At 34.4% G+C, this 20654-nt stretch overlaps 1 protein-coding gene across 3 annotated transcripts in view; it reads right to left on the bottom strand.

The window, feature by feature from the left end:
• Nucleotides 1-15123: 15123 nt before the first annotated feature.
• Nucleotides 15124-20654, bottom strand: part of CAH1 (carbonic anhydrase 1) — a 120323-nt gene continuing 114792 nt past the window's right edge. For all 3 annotated transcript variants that reach the window (XM_085822174.1, XM_085822175.1, XM_085822173.1), the window contains exon 7: nucleotides 15124-15842. In XM_085822174.1, coding sequence (XP_085678300.1) covers nucleotides 15705-15842 — 138 coding nt within the window. In that variant the 3' untranslated portion in view covers nucleotides 15124-15704. The remainder of the gene's footprint in view (nucleotides 15843-20654) is intronic.

The following is a 20654-nucleotide window of genomic DNA, read 5'->3' as shown; positions in this document are numbered from 1 at the left end:
AAGGAAGCACAGAAGTCTTCTGTTGCCCAACATTGTTGGTCCGAAAATCACATTTTCAATTTTTCTGCTGCCAAAGTTATTCAAAAAACATCTTCCATTGGAGAACTGGATTTTTTCTAGAAACATTTCACATTCAAAAAAATCTTTCTTTTCTAGTTAACGATCCTAATTCCAATCCATCTTTGCCTTCAGCCTTTAAAAAAATTATATTTTAGTTCTGGTTTCATCAACAGATGGCGCCACTAGCTTATTTTCTGTCCAGGCTTTCTTATTTTATCTCATCATTATATCCTATCTCGCTCATTTGCGCTTTTGCAGCTGAAAATGGTGGTTCGGTAAAACCATCGATCCGGTGAAAATTTGAAAGTATAACGCTGATTTTTGTTGTTTGACTTTTGAATTAGTATTTGTTCGGCGTGTTATTGTGTCTTAATTATGTGCTAAAAATGTCATCCTTTATACTTTCAAATAATTTTGTGCGTATTATTATTTGGCATTATTATAGCTAAAAAACAATAATAAAAAAAGCTGTCAAATTTCAAAACGTTTCAATGTAAATTCATGTATATCCTAGAAAATTTTGAATAAAAAACTAATTTATTGCATGTGTTCCTAGAAATACATCTACTTTTAGATGATGTTAAAAATTTTGTAGGTTATAATACAAAATATATTTCGAAAAATTTATGAAAATTATTTAAAAATACAAATTTTAAAAATAAATCATAACAAATGAGTGAATTTTATTTGGAATGACCCTAAATTTCAATCTGTGAAAGAAGGAATGTAATAAAAATGTAATAAAAAAAGAGATATTGTTACGGTTTTTGTATTGAATTAGCTATTTTTAAATAGAATTAATTAAAATTGGTTTATATTCCCGTGCAATGCAGTACGAGCCTTATTTGAAGAGAAAGCTAATCCAGAAAAATTAAAAATACAAGAGCACGCGCATTTAATGAATAGATATGGAGTAATTGTACTCTTCTGATTTCCAGGAAACTCGAGAAATTAAGAGAAGCTTCTCGTGCATTTAAAAAGCTTACAAAAGGTGGATCAAAACATTTCAATTCAGTTTGTTTCGAAAACTGCTATTGTTTACTGTAGCGAATTCGTGGTGAAATCGATTTAGTTTTTTCTGTTTTGAATTAAGTTCTGTTGAACGTTTTAGTAGTTTAAAAGATAACTACTGTGAGATATTGGGATATTGTACGGATATCTCTAAGGAAATTTAAGCATTTTGTTTTATTTGCTGTGATAAGAATATAATTTTATTTACTTTTCCGCATTCAATTTATTACGAAACCGTATGATGCAATACTTTTTGGTGTCAGGAATCGGGTTTTAAATGCAAATTACAAGAGCGGTGGAAGAACAATTCAAGAAATTGATGACTGCATTTGCTGCATTCCAAGAAAAGATGAAAGAGGCCGTCAACTCCGTTAAAGTAGAAATAAAGCGGGACAGGAATCCGTTAAAGAGGAGATGAAAGCAGTTAAGAAAGACGGACGCTGGTCAAGAAGAGATGAAATTTAACCAAGAATCCGTTAAAAATGAGATGAAACAGGTCAAGAATCAGTTAAAGCAGAAATGACAGTGGGCCAAGAGGGTATGAAAAGATAAATGACCTGCATAATAGAAAACAAATTTGAAGATAGGGAAGGCAGAATTGACACGGTTGAAAATAAAGTTGGACAAATCGAAGAAAGAGTTTCTTCTGTAAAAGAATACATAGAGGAGAGAGTTTCTACCGTGGAACAACAAATTGATGACAAGGTTACTACGGTCGCCAAAGAAGTTGATTCGTTGAAGAAATTCGTAGCGACGGCTGAGAGCAACTCCGAGGGTTTTAAATTTTTACTCAGAGAAGAACAAAATGTGTTAAATCTTTATAAATGAGTGTTCAACTGGAAAACGAAAATAGGTTTTATAAATATTGTTTGAAGTGTGTAGTGTATATGTTGGGTTGGATATTGCGATTCAAGAAGAATACTAAGATTCCGAAAGAACAACTTATCCACGGTGTGAGAGGAATGTATAGCAGTTGAAAACAAATTATTACAACCAATTCAGAGGGAGACGTTTTCTGGTTTGAACGATTCTAGATTATCGAATTTGTACCCCTATATTGACGAAGATGGGTTTTGCGATTAAGAATGAATTTTTCTCGTTGAAAAGATACGAAGGATTTTTGGCACCCTGCAGTTTTACCTAATAACCATTGATTGAATTTTGATGCACATTTAAAATCATCTCATACTGGCACTTAGACAATGAGATAATTCTTAGAGAACATTATTGGATTGTAGGTGGTTGTCATATTATCTGAGCTTCTTAATCAATGTTTACATTGCAAACGGTACAAAGTAAAAAATATAGAGAATTTACCAACTGGGGGAGGGCTAACCTGAAGATCTTGTACGTAATGAAATAACAGGTGTAGATTCCGTTGGTCCTTTATATCTCAAAAGCCAAGAGAAGATGACCCAGAAGAAAGCATGGATATATCTGTTTACATGTGGAGTATATCGAAAGCTACATCTCGAGTTGATTTCTTGTCTGTCAGCTGATGGTTTTCTGCCAGGGCTTAGAAGATTAATTAGGCATAGAGGACTGCCATATATAGTTTATAGTGGCAATGGAGTAATGTTGTAGGAGCAGCTAGTGCTTTAAATAATATTAACTGGAAGAATACAGAGGTTTAGAGCTCTGCAAAGAAGATCCGCTGGGAGTTAATTCCTTCTTCTTCACCATAGTAGGAGAGAATGATAGCTGTGTAAAGGCATTAGGTTTTTTTGGAAGCAGAAGATGTGAAAAATGAGCACTGCCCTCGCCGGGACTAGAACCCTTGACCTCTCGAATACGTGCCGAGAGTGCCATTACACCATGAAGGCATGCTAAGAAGGCGGGAGAAATACTTTATATACTCCCCTTTTAAAAAACAACTGGAGATTAGAGGACCCAATCGCCAAATCCTAGCAGTGTAAAATCATCATCCACCACCGTTTTTAGTTCGGGCGCCAATGTAGAGACGTTGGGTTATTTCGAAGTAGGAGAGATGAAAAATGAACAACGCCCTCTCCGGGACTCGAATCACGGACCTCTCGAATACGCGCCGAGTTTGCTGACCATTACACTACGAAGGCATGCTAGGAAGGCTGGAGAAATACTTTATAGGTGTTCTTAAGCAACTGCTAGGAAAAGATCTTGGGAAGCGTTGCTGGATTTTGAAAAACTGCATAAATTCTCCATGACTATGAAAAAATCTCGACCTCTAATTCGACCGAGTACCTCTAATCTAATTCCTCTCTAATTTGACCTCTAATCTCGACCGAGTAATCCAGTTTCCTTGATTCCTAATATGTTCGTGAATGATGATGACGTTGGAGCACCTGATCTAGACTTAATAAAAGCTTTCAATAAATGGTTCCAGTACAGAGTAAGATTGAGAGAAGAGTTATAGCTAAAATTACGCAGTGAATACTTAGGGCAGCTGAAGATGGAGGCCAGTTCATACTTTGTTTAATTATTAGTTTTTTTTTTTTTTTTTTTTTTCCAGAAAATAGAGAATATTACAACTTTTGTTAACTTCTTTGAATTAAGTTAATTTAAGGTGGGAGAATGTTCGCAATTGACGAGCCACATCTTTGATGCCAATATTTAGCTGCAGCGGATTGTCAACGTTGTGTTCTTCTTCTCTCGTAAGGCAGAGTTATGTGAAACCGTAGCTAGTAATAAACCCGCATTTTCTGTAAATAAATTTATGTTTTTATTACTCTTATGAAGAATGCTTTTTCTTGCCACATATCACAGAACATAACTCAGTCGACTTTGTTTTATAGTAATGTTTCCATAACACCAACATCAGATTCTCACCTTATCTGGTTCCCACTCACAACACTATGGAAACTTCGGCAGTATTAATTGAAAATACACAGATGAAACCTATGATTTTCCTCGCTGCCTACAATCCTTCCAACAAAAGAATCAATACCCAGGATCTGGATATTCTCTTCAGTTTGTAGGGTTTATATTTATTTGAACTAACATTTATTTTAAGCTATCTTTCCTGTCAAGCCTTTACTTTCCCCTAGAATTGTCAATGCTAGAGTATTTAAATTGTAGTAGAGCGCGCAGTATATTCAAATTTAGCAGAAGTAAGTTGAGTTTAAATAGAAGGGAAACGAGATTGTAAATGTGCTTCTTGAATCGCGAACGTGAAGGCTGCTAGGTAGAAATTTAAGAACCGCACGTTTCGGCCTGTGTACCTATCTCGGCAGTTTGCTGAATCTTTCAACTGCTTAATTAGTAAGCTCGCTGAATCTCAGCTGTATTTTCGAACGCGGTTAGGTTATTTAAGATCTCAGAGTCTCGTAGGTAAGGATCTAACTATTTATTCATCCAGTCATTATTTTTTGGTTTCACATTTCTGTTTCTGTTAAACCGCCGGGTCGGTGTAGTTTGTGAGTGTCAACTGAACGCAGGTGTTATTTTTAAAGTGGAATAAAAAGGGCTTTAAACCCTTCTTACGTGTTTGAGTAAATTTACATCTCATAGCAGAAACTACCACAGTTGCTGACAAGTTAGGACCACACGTTACCACAAGTTTTCCCGTGCTCTTCACACTTTATAACATTTCGACAATCAATGACAACACGCTCAACAGTACCAGTTGAGATAGAGGTAGTGATCTTGTAAAGTTGCGCGCTTCCAACCTGCACGCAACAAAGTGGTGACTGCTGGGAACTGGAAATAGACCAAAGTCTTGAGAAGGGTTTAAATCCCTTTTTATTCAACTTTAGAAATTACAAATGCGTGATCTTGACGCTCACAAACTACGCCGACCCGGCGGTAAAATAAAAATAAGAAACTGAAAAGAGATAATAACAAGTGACTAACTACGAGGCTCTCTAAACGTAACTAACCTCACCGCGTTCTAAAATACCGCTGATAATTCAGCACTCTGAATATTACGTTGAAAGATTAACAATCTGCCGAAGCAAACACACAGGCCGAAACGCGTGGTTCTTCGATTTCTAACTAGCCACCTCCACGCTCGTGAAGCAAGAAAGCACACCTTCGAACTCGTTTCCCTTCTATTTAACTCAGATTACTTCCGCTGATAATTTGAATCCTTGCGCGTTCTACTAAAATTTACATACTCTGGCATTGGCAATTCCAGGGGAAAGTAAGGCTTGACAGGAAAGATAATTTAAATTTAAAATAAATGTTAGTTAAAATAAATATAAACCCTACATTTGCCGCTGCCAGAATTTGGAAAACTTGGAAGCAGGTCCTACAAACGACCTGTTGAAAAGTTTCTACAATTCTGAACTAAATTTTAAAAGCCTCGTTTACATAAAAAAAATCTGTTATCTCACAAAAGGTATAATAAATTTCTGTATATACTTATTTAATTCTCTCTTTTTACAGCATTTTTTCCTGGACTTCAGCAATCAATCTGTTCTCTTCCTTCCAGCATCTGGAAGGAATAAGAATCAGTATCTTTCTAAATGCATTATAATTTACACTTTCTTGACACTGAATAAGTTTTTGTTCTTGAACGATTTATTTTCCTTAGTTACTGCTTAATTCACATTCATTCAAGTATTCAAACATGAATTTAACTTTACCCTGGCTCTCCATCATGTGTGGTGTCAAACGGGAATATTCGTGTTTTAGTATTGCAACACTTCCCCTAACCACAATGATTTGTTAGAATTCAACGACCAAATAGACACACCTTACTCGACATTCTACAACTCAATGAGCTACTTTAACATTCTTAAAATTCAAGTGTAGGTGGAGAACCCTACAAAACACATTCATTCTAACTTCCCCCTCATTCATCTTTAGACATGCAGGCTATCGCTCTAAAGCATGATTTTATCTACAGTTTAATACTTAAATTTGAATTCATTGCTTTTGAGCATTTACTTTTAGCATCTAAAATTTTATGCTTCTAGACTAAATTCTACTTTTACATAACTTTCAAGTATTTACGTATATTTACAAAATTCTAATACATATGATTTTTACAATTTACCATAAAATGAATAAGAGAAAAATAAATTTTTACTTTACTCATTCTTCGCCAAGCTGGCGGCACTGAAACTAAAGTTCTTATTAATACAAGAATACGAAGTTATTTTTATCCTCGGCCAAATTTGGGCTTTAACATAACAAAATTAGTCTTTCGACCAACAGAAACTGCTTGTTCTTAGATTTTATACTTAAAGAAAATAATACTTTTGCCTTAGCTAAATAAAGAAAAAGAAAACTAAGTCTCAACCGAGACACATTGACTTCCGTCAAAACATAGAACTTCGTATTTACGCATAACATTTCGGAACAAAAGAAAAAAAAATATAGAAGATTTTAATTTATCTTTGAGTTTTCGATGATTGGAACTCCGACATTCTTTTCTGGCAGAACTGCTCCCACGTTATAGGTTTCATGGACGTCAGTCTTCTCCTTAATGTCCTCCGAGTGTCGTCCATGTTGATTTTTCTTTTTCGCCCTCTGCATGCTGGCCTCTTGGAGTGGTAGTCGTCGGGTTGCTGTCTTTTCCGTTTTTCCCCTGGACGGCTGGTCTTGGCGCCCTCCGGTCTGGAATCATACTTGAATTTCTTCTGTTGGTGGTGGTCTTTTCGTTCCTCCTGCTGTCTTTTCATTTTCGGGAACGGCGGCCTTGTTTGCACCTGACTCTCTGGCCCTGGGAGCGTTCTCCTCGATGTAGAATTTCTACTGCGATACGTCGTAAGTGGTGTTTTTCTCTTTACCAAGGTTTCCTTACGCGGCGGCTTTGCTTTCTTGTTTTTCTTAAATGCTGGAGTCTGAAAGTTTTCGTTTCTTCTTTTCGGTACCGTCGCATGGGTTGTAGAAGGGCTAGGTTTCTCTTCAGTTCTCTGCTTCTTGGGTAGTGGAACGGGTGACGTTACTTCTGGACCTTCCATTTCTTTTACTCTTGAGTCCTGCAAGAAAATTTTAAGGATTTCAAAATCATTTTGATTATAATACTTTTTCACCTGGTCGGGACTTGCTTTACAGATTTCCCCTCTCTCGTTCTTAAGGTACAATACGACTCCCTTGATTTCCTGAATTACATAGGGGCCTTCAAATTTTGGAGCTAACATTTCAGTAAAATTGCCTGGGGCACTTGATAAAGAAAACTTCCGCTTCAACACTTTATCCCCAACTTTAAGATCTGCTTCACGGCGTTTTCTATCATAATATAATTTTTGCCTATTTCTTGCCGTATCCGAGCTTTTAACCGCCTGGTCAATAAGTGTTTGCACGTCTTTCTGTTTAAATTCTTGCTCTCTTTGTTGCACAAAGAATAATTTATCTAATGGCGTAATTAACTTTCGTCCTAAAAATAATTCTGCTGGGGTTTTTCCCGTAGTATCGTGATTTGCCGTTCTTAAAGCATAAGCTAACTCATTGATGTAGCCATCCCAGCGCTTGTGATGTGTGCTAACATAACTTCGAATTATTTCTACAATGTTTTTATTAACTCTTTCTGCTATGTTTGCCTGTGGTCTATAGGGAACCATTTTGATATGGCGTATGCCAAGTCCAGTGCATATGTTTTCAAATATTTGACTAATGAATTGTTTACCGTTATCGCTAATGACTTTTATCGGTGCACCGTATTTTAAAATGTATCTGTGTAAGAATGCATCTGCGACTGTTTTGGCTGACGCGCGTTTAAGTGGAACAATTTCTGTCCATTTTGAAAAATGATCTACAATTACTAAAAGAAAACGATTTTTATTTGACTCACTCTGGGGGAAAGGACCAAGAAGATCTATGCCTAAAATCTCATTCGGAAATGTAGCGCGAATGCTAGTTAAGTACCCGGCCGGGCTGTAATTAGTATCATTTATTAACTGACATTGACTGCAGGACCTGACATACGCAGTTACTATTTTGTATAATTGCGGGAAATATACCGCCTAGCGTACCCTTTTTAAAGTCTTTCTGACCCCTAAATGACCCGCTGTTTTCGCGTCGTGTAATTCCTTCAAAATGCTTAACCGAAGCGAGGCTGGGATGACTGGTTTGTACTCGAGATTTTCATTTGTTGTTTTCGTATAAAATAATAAATTATCTATTATTTCATAGTTTTCTGCTCTATTTCTTATCGCATCGATATCTGTGTGCTCAAAGCTTTCGAGGTCTTTCAAATATGCATAGATACTTCCAAATTCAGGATCAGCTTTCAGTTCAGCGATAATTGTATCTCTGGAATCTAAAATTTTTCAAGTCAACACAGCACATTTGAGTTCATTTCCTTCATCGTCCAGTTTTATACGAGAAAGTGTGTCAGCTACATTGTTTTCCTTACCCGGTTTATATTTAATTATGAGATTATATTCTTGAAGTTTTAAAGCCCATATTATTAACCTGGGCGTTAGGTTTTTCCCCGAGTAAAGTCTACCAACAGCCGCATGATCCGAAAAGACTGTTACTGACGCTTTGCCGAAATAAACTCGAAATTTGTGTACAGCCATTAATACGGCTAATGTTTCTCTCTCTGTAGCTGTATAATTCCTTTGTGTAGGGTTCAACGTTTTACTAAAAAATGCCAAAGGATGGCAATTTTGCATGAGAACAGCACCTACAGCATAGTCCGACGCATCTGCTGCAATTTCCAGGTTTTCGTTCCCCTCCGGGAATTTCAAAACAGGGGCATTGATAAGCGCTTCTTTTAACCTTTCAAATTCGGTATTTGCTTCTGCTGTCCACGTGAATTTACTTTTCTTTCTTTTAATTACTAACAAGGGTTCAACAATATTAGCAAAATCTTTTGTGAATGACCGATAATAAGAACATAACCAAGGAAAGAAGAAAGTTTCTTGGCGGTGTTGGGAGGTGGGAAATTCTTGATGGCTTTTATTTTTGAATCTTGAGTTTCTATACCCTTTTGCGAAATTTTATAACCCAGATATTTAAGTTCGCGAACTTGCATTGTGATGCGTTAATTGTAAGACCGGCCTCTTTTAATAATTTAAAAACCTCTTCTAAATCTTTAATATGTTGTTCCAACGTACTACTCGTTATAATTATATCATCTAGGTAGATTAAAGTTGATTTTCCTAGGACAGGCTTTAGAACAATGTCCATAGCTCGCTGGAATGTTGACGGGGCCCCACACAACCCAAAGAGCATGCGTAAAAATGCATAAGTGCCCGATTTTGTTATAAACGCGGTTTTACGTATGTCTTCGGGTCTCATAGCTATTTGATAGTAGCCAGACGTTAAGTCCAAAGTAGTCATATATCTAGTAGATTCAATCTTTCTAATAATTTCCTCTATAACCGGCAAAGGGTAAACTTTGAATTTAGTAATACTACTCAGTTTTCTGTAATCGATAGCAAACCTCCAAGCCCTTTTATCCGACGGAGGAAACTCGTTCTTTTTCCTACATAGTACGACTGGACTCACGTACTCACTATTTATGGGCGTTATTATTTTGTTCTTTAACATTTCCTGAATATGTTCTTCTATGATTAGTTCTTTCTGTTTATCATAGCGATAAGGCTTAGTCCTACAGGGTTTGTCGGCAGTTAACTGTATCTCATGCGTAACTATTTGACAGCTACCAGGCCGTTCTGAAAACAAGTTTGAAAAAGTACTCACCACTTGCTGGATGGCTTGACTTTCATGGTCATTCAAATGGCTAAGGTCAACTTGCGGTTGTTTCACTGGTTCCACCACCCTCCGGTCCATTTCCAGCACAATAGAACTGTCCTGAAATTTCAGTTTGGCCTTCGCGGCCCTTAAAAACTCCATACCTAAAATAAGTGGATTTTGCAAATTTTTTACTACAAAAATTAATACTTTGAGGCTTTCATCTTTTACTTGTATGTTTAATGATAGTTTCCCGATGCATTGACAGGTTTTTCCTTGCGCCGCTATAATTTCTGTGTTTTTATTTTTGAATAATCGTAACCTATTAAAATTCTTCTTGAAAAATGTATCACTCATAAAATTACCTTCTGCTCCTGTATCGATGAGGGCTTCTACTGGTACATCTCCAACCAGGACTTGTATAATTGGTAGATGGGAGTTTTTTACGATGACCGTATTTAAGTGTCTTTTTGAGGGTTTTTTCAAAACTTCCGGGGTCTGGACCCTCGCTTTCACAGGCCCCTCTACTCGTTTAAAGCTTTCCTTTCAACTTCTGCCTTCTGGGTACGCGGACGGTTGTTTTCGAATTTCCTTTTTGGGCCTTGACCTTCGAGCTTCGATGAGTTAGCTTGATAGCTCTTTCCCCCATAAGAGCGGTTTGCATTTCTGGTCTGCTCATTTGAAGATTGCCTTCGGATACTTTGAGAATACGATGAATAGATGAGAATACGATTTTAGTGAAAAAAGACAACTCCATGTGGAAACTCTTCAAGGAACCTATATAGAATAGCTTTTTCCGCTATTCTGCGATTTTGAAACTTGACCGCCAATTCGAAGAGCTTCTGCAATGTGCTTGTGTTTCTAATTTCAAAGTAATCTTGAACAGCGGGTAACAGTCTTGGTAAGATTATTTCAATAATCTCCGCGTCGGGTTTCTTCCCATACAGCATATCCGTCAGATTAATTTTTCGCAGAATAAAGTCCGTCAACTCTTCTATATTCCGTTGATAGAAACTATATAGTTCGGCTTCTAGCCTTGCTCGATCTTTCACTATGGGGAAGGCCTTTAATAACGATGTTTTGAAATTTTCAAATGTATATGTCTGGCCTCCGAATTCCCCTAATAAAAATTTGCCTATATTCTTCCACCATAGCGCGGCCTGTCCTCTTAGTGCAGATGTGACGATGGCAACTTTTTGTCTTTCAGGCACAGGGTAGAGCTGGAAAAGATTGTCGAGGTTTTCTAGAAATATCGCCACCGAATTTTTTCCGTCGAAATTGACGCTCTCAACGTCTGGACCAGGTATCCAAATCCTTCCAATTGGCTTGCCATTTCTTGTTGTTGTCCAGCAACTTCCATCCAATTTTCGGCCATTTCAGTTCGACAAGTGTTCGGGCGCCAATGTAAAGTTGCGCGCTTCCAACCTGCACGCAACAAAGTGGTGACTGCTGGGAACTGCAAATAGACCAAAGTCTTGAGAAGGGTTTAAATCCCTTTTTATTCAACTTTAGAAATTACAAATGCGTGATCTTGACGCTCACAAACTACGCCGACCCGGCGGTAAAATAAAAATAAGAAACTGAAAAGAGATAATAACAAGTGACTAACTACGAGGCTCTCTAAACGTAACTAACCTCACCGCGTTCTAAAATACCGCTGATAATTCAGCACTCTGAATATTACGTTGAAAGATTAACAATCTGCCGAAGCAAACACACAGGCCGAAACGCGTGGTTCTTCGATTTCTAACTAGCCACCTCCACGCTCGTGAAGCAAGAAAGCACACCTTCGAACTCGTTTCCCTTCTATTTAACTCAGATTACTTCCGCTGATAATTTGAATCCTTGCGCGTTCTACTAAAATTTACATACTCTGGCATTGGCAATTCCAGGGGAAAGTAAGGCTTGACAGGAAAGATAATTTAAACTTAAAATAAATGTTAGTTAAAATAAATATAAACCCTACAATCTGACTGAAAGTGACATTAGTGCTCTACCTGGATTCCCCACACTAAGTGACGTTGATGCAGCAATCACAGACTTTTATACAGAACATCATTGAATAAATGTATCAGCAATACTTTCATTATGGCACAGTGCCCAAAAGATCTAATTCTTCTTGATTCTATTATAGATGTAATCAAGCATAAAAATAGAATCCATAAACTCTAGATTGAAATTAGAAAGTCTGAATATAAAAGGCAATTTAACTCTATGCAAAGGCATATTAAAGATTAGTGCCAGGAATATGAATTAATAGCATGGAACGTGTCAGTTTTCTAGCGACAAAAGACAACTCCATGTGGAAACTCTTCAAGGAACCTATTCAAGGAACTAAGAAACAAAAGGGAACACATCAGACCTATTATGAGGCCCCCTGACATGAACTATATACAATCGGCATGGTCAATGCTATTTGGCGGCAGTATAGAACTCTAGTTTTTCTCTGTGTCTGAAGACATAAACATTGATTTTTAGGAGGAAACTGATGAATTTGTCTCTAATTATCTGATAAATCTCCTTATGGATCAGCTGTTTTTTTACAACGCCTACCTAAATTAGGATTTTGATCAAACTGCTACATCCTAGAAAAAACAATGTTTAGGATGTAAATAAGTTAATAGATTTAAGTGCAGATATCTTGAATTCGAGAGGCAGCCTTTGGTAACTATTGTTGACTGGTCATTCTGTTATAACTCTCTGCTGCTGAGTTAACTATCGGCTTTGCTTTGCTAGCTGCAGCTGGTGCATGCAATATGAGGCTCAGATAAAGCTTACTTAGGGGCGCTTTACTTTAAATTACGTGTTTTAATTTCACCGGAACTTTTATTCTACGTTTTCACGCAAGTAACAGAGATTTCATTTTCTGTTATGGTTATCAATTTTACGTAACTGTCAGGCAGACACCACAATGAGAATGTTTATTTTAAACCTTCATCTTAATTTGCGGTTACAACTTAGAAAGAACGATGACACAATAAGTCTCCTATCTCTCTTTATGGTTCTAGGAACTGGCTCTTCAGAATAATGTCGAACCGCACATTTGTTAACTCTTTATCCTTTGAATTCACTTACAATTACAATTTAACCAAATTATACTAAACACCTTGAAGAGGATCTCTTTAAACTGTTTATTATACTCATTTCGTGCATTTCGTTTTCTGCCAAAACAGAAAGTGTTGCCACTTCATTTGGGAGGAATATTTCCTTCTAAATTTGTAAACAAGCGACCCTGCGAAACAAATGACGACGCTATCTTGAATAATTTGCTAACTGCATTTTTATTAGTAACTGCATTTTTATTACTAATAAAAATGCATAAACCTGCATGTGGCTTTAGACATCATCATTTTTAACAGCTTTATACCTAAAAGTGAAATATTATCATTTTAACAGTTCCTTTTTATTCTCTATACCTAATAATAATATTTATAAAGAACTAATTCTTAAACTATTAGGCCTATCACCATTTCTTAGCTTAAAATTATTTCAGATGTTTATTTGAAATCTTAGTCAAAATGAGACTACAATTTCTTTTTAACCTTACAACTTTTGTATTTTTTTTTTTTTTTTTTTTTTTTTTTTTGTTTAAAGATATTTTAACCTTTTGAAACTGTAATAGTAGCTGCCTGAGGTGTTAAATTGGAATCCGAACTTTTCAGATTGCAGTTTTTTATTTATCTATTCAAAAGCAATCACATAGAGGGAAAATATAACTATTACAAAGCGAAAACCTTCTCTGCACTTTTGGCAATACACATATAGAGATCACATATTCTTCCACTAATAATTTCTTTGAAATCTAGAAAGACATTAATAAACATTATGCTGCAACATAATCTATAAAATATAACACAAATTTAATTTTTGGAAAGTCTTAATAAGCATTAGGAAAAAATTTTGAGTTTTCATTTTAATTTTTAACAGTTTCTAAGGAAGAAATACGCCAGAAGACAGAAATTGTCCAAAATGCCATCTAATAAAAAATTAATAGTATACAGTACTAAGATTTGCTTTCGAACAAATCCTGTTTCCTTAATATATAAGGGACAGGATATCCTTAAATGTCCTGTTTCCTTAATCTTTTCTCCATATATATATATTCCATAGGATTTAACTCCTGAGAATTTGTAGGAGCTGTGATAATTTCAGAGCAGTTGCATAATAAGCACAAATGAATATTTTAGGCTTAGGATTGTTATTCTGATAGAACTTGAATCTATTTCGCATTTCAAGTTTTATTGCGGTTGCCTTGAAGTTTAAGAATATTTATATGTTTATACTGATTCGTTCTATTTTCTATAAAAACTTAATTTTCCCATCCAGAGGCAACGAAACATCTCCATATTCCCTCCCATCCTTAACTGTCTCCACCTCCGTCCTTAACATCGAGGACTATGTTTTTTGGGTTCAGTTTTTTAGTCGATTTTTGTCTCAGAGTAATTCGTTCATTGAACCCAAATAGTATATTAAATATCGATTCGTATGAAAATATAAACTAGGCTCATATGAAATATTTTTTCTAAGCATCGATTTTGCGAAAGCCAGGCATATTTTCCTTGCTTTCTTCTTGATAAAAAATTTCCTTCTAGCTGATTACATATTGTATCCATATGGCCTACTGATTCTTTAACAACTTCAGGGTTAATTCTTATTACAACCCGTTCTTCTTAAAACCGCTGCGAGATTTATAGCACTAACTTTTGGATCTTGGTTTAGTTTTTCGCAGGATAAATCTCAGATTTCTACACATTAGATTGAATGTGGTCCCACTTTGGTACATTATCATCAGTTCTATTTATTTTTCATCGCTTTATGGTATCAAAGATATTTGAACGCTTTATATCAAGGATTTATGGGATATTTCGAATACTTTTTCTATCTCTCAGTGAAGGCACTTGCTAATTTGTAGTGTTTTGCCATATTCACTTCAAATATAAAAATATTAATGCATTTTGCTAAATAATAGCTTCCAAGTGTATGTAATAATTTGCGTGATATGATATTTCATTTAAAATTAAAAGGGTGACACACGAAACATCATATGCCGAAACAGTTTAATAAAATTTTCTAGTATCCGAATTATCATGTGAGTTAATGATTAGCACTTTACGAATCAATTCGTATACTATAATCACTATTCTGATGATTTGTTTTGCAACAAGTGAGTCTTCAGATTAAGCAGACAAAAAACGATGTATCAGAAAAAAATTAAAGTTTGTATTTCAATATGTTGCATAAGATCTGTTCAAACTGTCCAAAAGCAAATGTGAGCCACCGCTTACTATTGCTTGCCCGGAAAATGAATTAAAAATTAGTTTTATTCATTTAGTAACTGAAGTAAATGAATTATGAACCAAATCTCCAAAATAGTTAATTAAAATTTTTTATATAAATATTGCGAATTGTGCAAATTAAAAGCTCAATTATTTCAAATAAATTTTAAAAAGAGAGAATCAGTTTCAGATAATTAATTTTGAAGCTACATACACACAAAATATATACTTTTATTTAAACAAAACGTACATTAATAAACTAAAACATCAACAAAAATATCTATATATTAACTGCAACGAACATGCACTAAGATTAACAATAAATGCTTCAAAGTAATACATTTTGCCCACATCGTAAATAAAATATTTTCTTCACATAAGCATCACAGAAGCGTATACAGGTAAAAAGCTGATTCAGCACTTCTCATGTAAAAGATTTCAAATTTTAGAGCAAGTCATGAGCGGGAAAGTAAAAATACAGCAGACGAATTTAGTGCATTTTAGAAAAATTAAAAGAATCTGTTATGTCGTTTCTTTCAAAATTCAGATAATTAGCAAGATGTTTGCAGCATATCCTCTTGAAAGATTGGAAAGATGACATCTAGAAAAGAATTTCAACTACTTTCGGAATAAAGGTCTTCATCCATCGGCTGCAGTGAAATGCTGCAGTGAAATGCTCCAGAAGAAGGCATCGAAGAATGGCATCGCCGTCATTACACAAGATCTGGTGCATTTTTCAAAACAAAGAATGCTGATGTTGTTTGGGAAAAAACTGAAAGTGATGGGATTTACTTAGTATGGAGCTTCTCGTATAATCCGGCCATTCAGCGGCTGCACAGGTCGGCAGTTCTCTGTTACTTTACCCACAACGGGTTCTCCATTTACGTAAGCCTTCAAATTCGAGGAGTGAAGGACCTTAAACTTTTCAATCTGGAAAAGGTAAATATGAGTTGATCGAGTAAGTATCTGATATATATATTCAACATATTCGTAGCAATTAACAACTTAAAATGTTTCATTAACTATCTACCTAAAAGAAAATAAGACAGCCCAATGTATAAGAAACTTTATGTACTTAGATATATGTAATAGCTGCTTAAACGAAGGATTTGTAAATTACTCATTACTTTTTAATTAGTAAATGATAATCATAATTTATAAAATATATTTTAAAATCAGTTCGTATTATTATAAATTAGGAAATATAAATTTTAATTAGTATATCATGTGATAGCCTACCTGTTGTAGTTCAAATTTAGTTAATTAATAATATTAGAATAAATAATGTAAAATTCCGTGTTAGAATATAAATTTTTAAATAAGTATTTTGAACTGGACCTTAATCTCTCAATAAGAAGAGGAAAATGTCTATCATTATAATAACAAAAATTTTAATTAATATAAGAAATATGCTCTTGATCGCCATAAAGTTCGCTAATGATATGAAAGAGCAGTTATAACTGAATTTGAGGATATCAGAACAATGATATTTTTTTAGTTAATGCGTTTATACGCATGTAAAAATGTTTCTAATATTAAACAATTCATTTGAAATTTTTTATGAACCTCTCCTTCAAATATTAAAGTATCCAAAATCTCATTTTCCGGGTATAATAATTTTATGCTTAATTTTGCGTTTCAGATATTCAAAATAATATCGAAACTGCCCATGTTTTGTTAAGCTTCTATACCTTGAGATGAATTTCGGTTGCGAACTTGGCGTAGGAAATGATATTAATGTTCAGAGTATTTTCACTTAATACAGAAAATTTTAACTCGAACTGTCTTTACTCATAGTGGAGCAATATTAGGATTTCTCAGAAATACCCAATTAAAGGCGATGTTTCAAACGAATATAAAAGCAAAGTCCAAACCACACAATAATTTAAGCAGCTACAATTAATCATTTTCTAATTCATGGAGAAAATTACTCATAAACTTTGCACAGTTCAAGAGAAAATGGTAATATGAAAGAGGTTATTGGTTTCGCATGAGGAATTTAATGCATTAATTTACAAATGAATTAGAACATTAAATAACTAAATACAATAATAACAATTCCTAATGATGATGAATGCATTCATAAAGATAATGAATACATTCATCGTCGTTATAAATGTTATGGGAATCATTTCGTAAGATGCAGTACTAAGACAAGGTAATAAAATGTTTAGATGAATAAGTAATGTAATAAAATGAAGCTGGCTAATTGCATGATTCATCGTTATGAATGCATTCATAACGATAATGAATACATTCATCGTCATTATGACTGTTATGAGAATCATTTCGTAAGATGCGGTACTAAGATAAGGTAATAAAATGTTTAGATGAATAAGTAATATAATAAAAATAAAGGCAGCTAATTGACCTAAAGAAAAATTACAGGGTTTTCCAAAAGTACTTATCACATTTAAATTTATCCAACTGAATAAAGAGTAGAGATAATTTAGTGAAATAAAATTTGTTCTGCACAGCACTCTTAAAACTTTTTACCTGACGATACTGTATAATGAGAGAATCACATGACTGCAAACGATCACATGCTTCCACGATGGCATCGATTCACGATAAGGCTAGTGCTTCGAAATCTTAGAAGCGTGAATGAAAATATGCCGCTGATGTAAAAAAGTGTGAAGACATGGCATGCGATTTTCTGGAGACAGGAAGTATCAAGAGTTTATCATAAAATGGTTAGCCGAAGATAAGTGAAGAGACGGGTGAACATATGAAGGAAAACCTCTGCAGGGTGTCGATGTCGCGAAGATTCTTAAAAATGCATGTACTGTAATCCACGCTGTTTACGATCATCTAGAACTGTATAATCAAAGACTTACAAGCTAATGATTAAGCACTATCCGTGTGCGTCGACTTCCTCATTCGGTCTCCAAAAACATTGCATACTATTACCTAAGTGCTCTTAATTTGATAAACGCTATTGAACTGTTTTTGATATACGCTGTTGATCAGCGTACGATTTTGGCTCTGCATTATGCTTTCTCCTGAATAGAGGCTATCTCGAAAACACATATTCTTATGCAATCACTTAATCTTTCCACCGTGCATTTTTGATATGTATAGCTTTAAAAATCAAAACTTTATTTCGCTGAAGTATCTCGGTTCGTAACAAATATATAGTGAGTTTAAAAGTAGAGCGAATTTTTGAAAAAACATTATCTTATACGTTCGTATAGTTTATGAACTTATCGTTCATAAACTAACATCGAACTTACCGAACATCGAACTTATCTAATACTTTAAACTAACATCGAACTTAAATGCTCATATGTATTTTTCAACTTCAAATGTTTTTCGAGTGCAAGTTTTAAGACTGTTGCAGTTAAAATGGACAGTGTCGCAAGGTCATCAAGACAGATATTTTTTTTAACTGATATGGAGTTTGTTTTCTTGAAACTCTCAAAGGTCTCATTAGTTTTGACGAAACTTTAATGACTGATACTTTTAAGGTAATCAATAGATCTTTAGTGCCATAATCTAAGCCATTTTCATACGTTATTTTAGTAAGTTGCTTCTATTGCTTAGTTTTGTTTGATGTGTTGTATTTTAAGTTGCCTAGGCAAATGACAACTAGCAGCCGATTTACACTGCTTGGTTCCGGTTATACTTGTATTATACTTTTTCCTATCAATAATATAACGCTTAATAATAGTTTTAAGCTGTTTAAGTTCTGTGTTCGTAATGGGATTTTTTGGAAAAGAACATACGCTGGCTTTTTAGACTTTTATGAATGCAAATATTGATACAAGAGATGTCCTTCAAAGTATTTGAGTAATCAAGGTTTGTCATCACTAATAACGTTTATATCGGAAGTAATTTACTTTAATGCATCATTTACCAATAAATTTTGTTATAAAGTGTTGGAAAATAAATTTATATTTTGCATTTTACATAAGGTACATAAAACGATGTATTGCCGTGTAAAAATATAAAATAAAATTTTTTCATTGCATTCGTTAATATCACACAAAATGATATCATTTTATGTATATTTTTGATTACTTAGTCGATTATTCGATAGCTCATATAAAGGTGATTATATCATACAAAACACCTTTTAGATATATAGATAGATATAGATATATACATATATGAACAGATACACTGCAATGGTAAACATAAAATTACACAATAAACAATCTTAGGTTTACATTACTTTTACACAAAATTCGGTACTTACACATTATCCCGTCGACCGTTGGCGGAAATTTCGACAACGGTCACCGTCGCTATTGCTGAATTCTAAAAGAAATGGTAACCCATAATTGGCGCTAAATTGCGTTACTTGGCCTGTCGACTGGACAATACGCAAATATCCAAAACCAGATTTTGTTCCTTAAGTACAGGGACTTCTTTAACTAATTTCTTCGAAATTGGTAGGTATTTTTATAAAACCGTCACCTAGCTAAAGCAGAGGTTTGCCTAAATTCTTACAGTTACACCCTATCTGCTAAATTGAAAGGGTATGAAATAGAATACTTTTAATAATTTGGAATTAATATATCATAATGTGCAAGCTGAATAGAAAGCTCTCGCACGATTATAATATTTGATATCTAATAATATAAACATTTATAACGCAGAAGCGCTAATGTGGGGGGGGAATAAAGCGAAAAACTCATTTCAGAGTTATCAAAAACTCTTACAACTGAATGTTACGTTTGAAAACTTGGTGATCATGACTAATATCCTAATTTACAATGAGATACAGTTTATGACTAATACCTAATGTACAGCACGCTATTTCGTCCCGGTCGTTAATGAAATTGCAGAAAATAACAGCCTCGCTTCCATCAGAACACACACCTTTTAAGTTATTATTATAACTTTTTTTAAAATTGCATAAAATTGGTAAATATAAATAAGGGAAAAAGGTATAAACAGAGTTTTTACATGAATGATTTCTAAATTTCAGTTTATCTCGTAAAGTGTAGTTCAGAAATCTGTTCGAATACCATAGTAACGAAATAGCGATTTTTCAGTTTATTTCAGTTAAAAAGTAGTCAGAGGAAAGAAGGAAGGAGAGGCTCGAACTGGTTTTTGTCATTCGCTCCCTTGAAGCAGTGACACCTTTCTAGTTTATGAAACAGTCAGTGACTCTATATTAAGGTGTGAAGGTTTTGAGGAGGTAAACATTTTGTAATTACGTCTTAAATATAGGTATAAATGTATGTATTTGCTTTTTCTTCAATATTTTGGAATCCTAAATATGTGAAAGATCAAATAACAATTCATTCTGAACGAAATTAAATGTTACATTTTTCGCGAGCTCTCAGCAATTTTAATCTGAATGAAATTTGAATAAATTTATAATATTTGAATGCTAATTATATTAGAAAGAAATTTTAAGGTAATTCGACTTTATTTGCTTAACGATTACAAAAATTAAAATAAAAGTTTTTTGTATTATTAATATTTAAAATCACGCATTATTTTTCTCTAATTACAGAGCTTCTTTCTGAAATACTTTCTCAAATATGAGATACTGTCAACTTCTCAGGTATCGCTTAAATCAAAATCATCTCTCTAATTAATGCGCTGCTTGTTTTGTTTCAAATTAGAGCCCTTTTTATTTAAGTTGTTATTATGTTGTTGTTCTTATCAATTTCACTTGTCTGATAAAGGTCAGCACAAGCCCATGGCATCGTGGCAAGGAGTTATATGCGCCTGGCGTTGGTAACAGCCAGTAGCACCATATAGGTGACACCCCGACTTTAGCTCAGT

Source organism: Stegodyphus dumicola, chromosome 8, assembly GCF_044657685.1.
Source record: "Stegodyphus dumicola isolate Sdum_Otavi_A_Nest chromosome 8, ASM4465768v1".
In the NCBI taxonomy this organism is placed as follows: domain Eukaryota; kingdom Metazoa; phylum Arthropoda; class Arachnida; order Araneae; family Eresidae; genus Stegodyphus; species Stegodyphus dumicola.
This window is presented reverse-complemented; position numbering and strand designations above follow the sequence as displayed.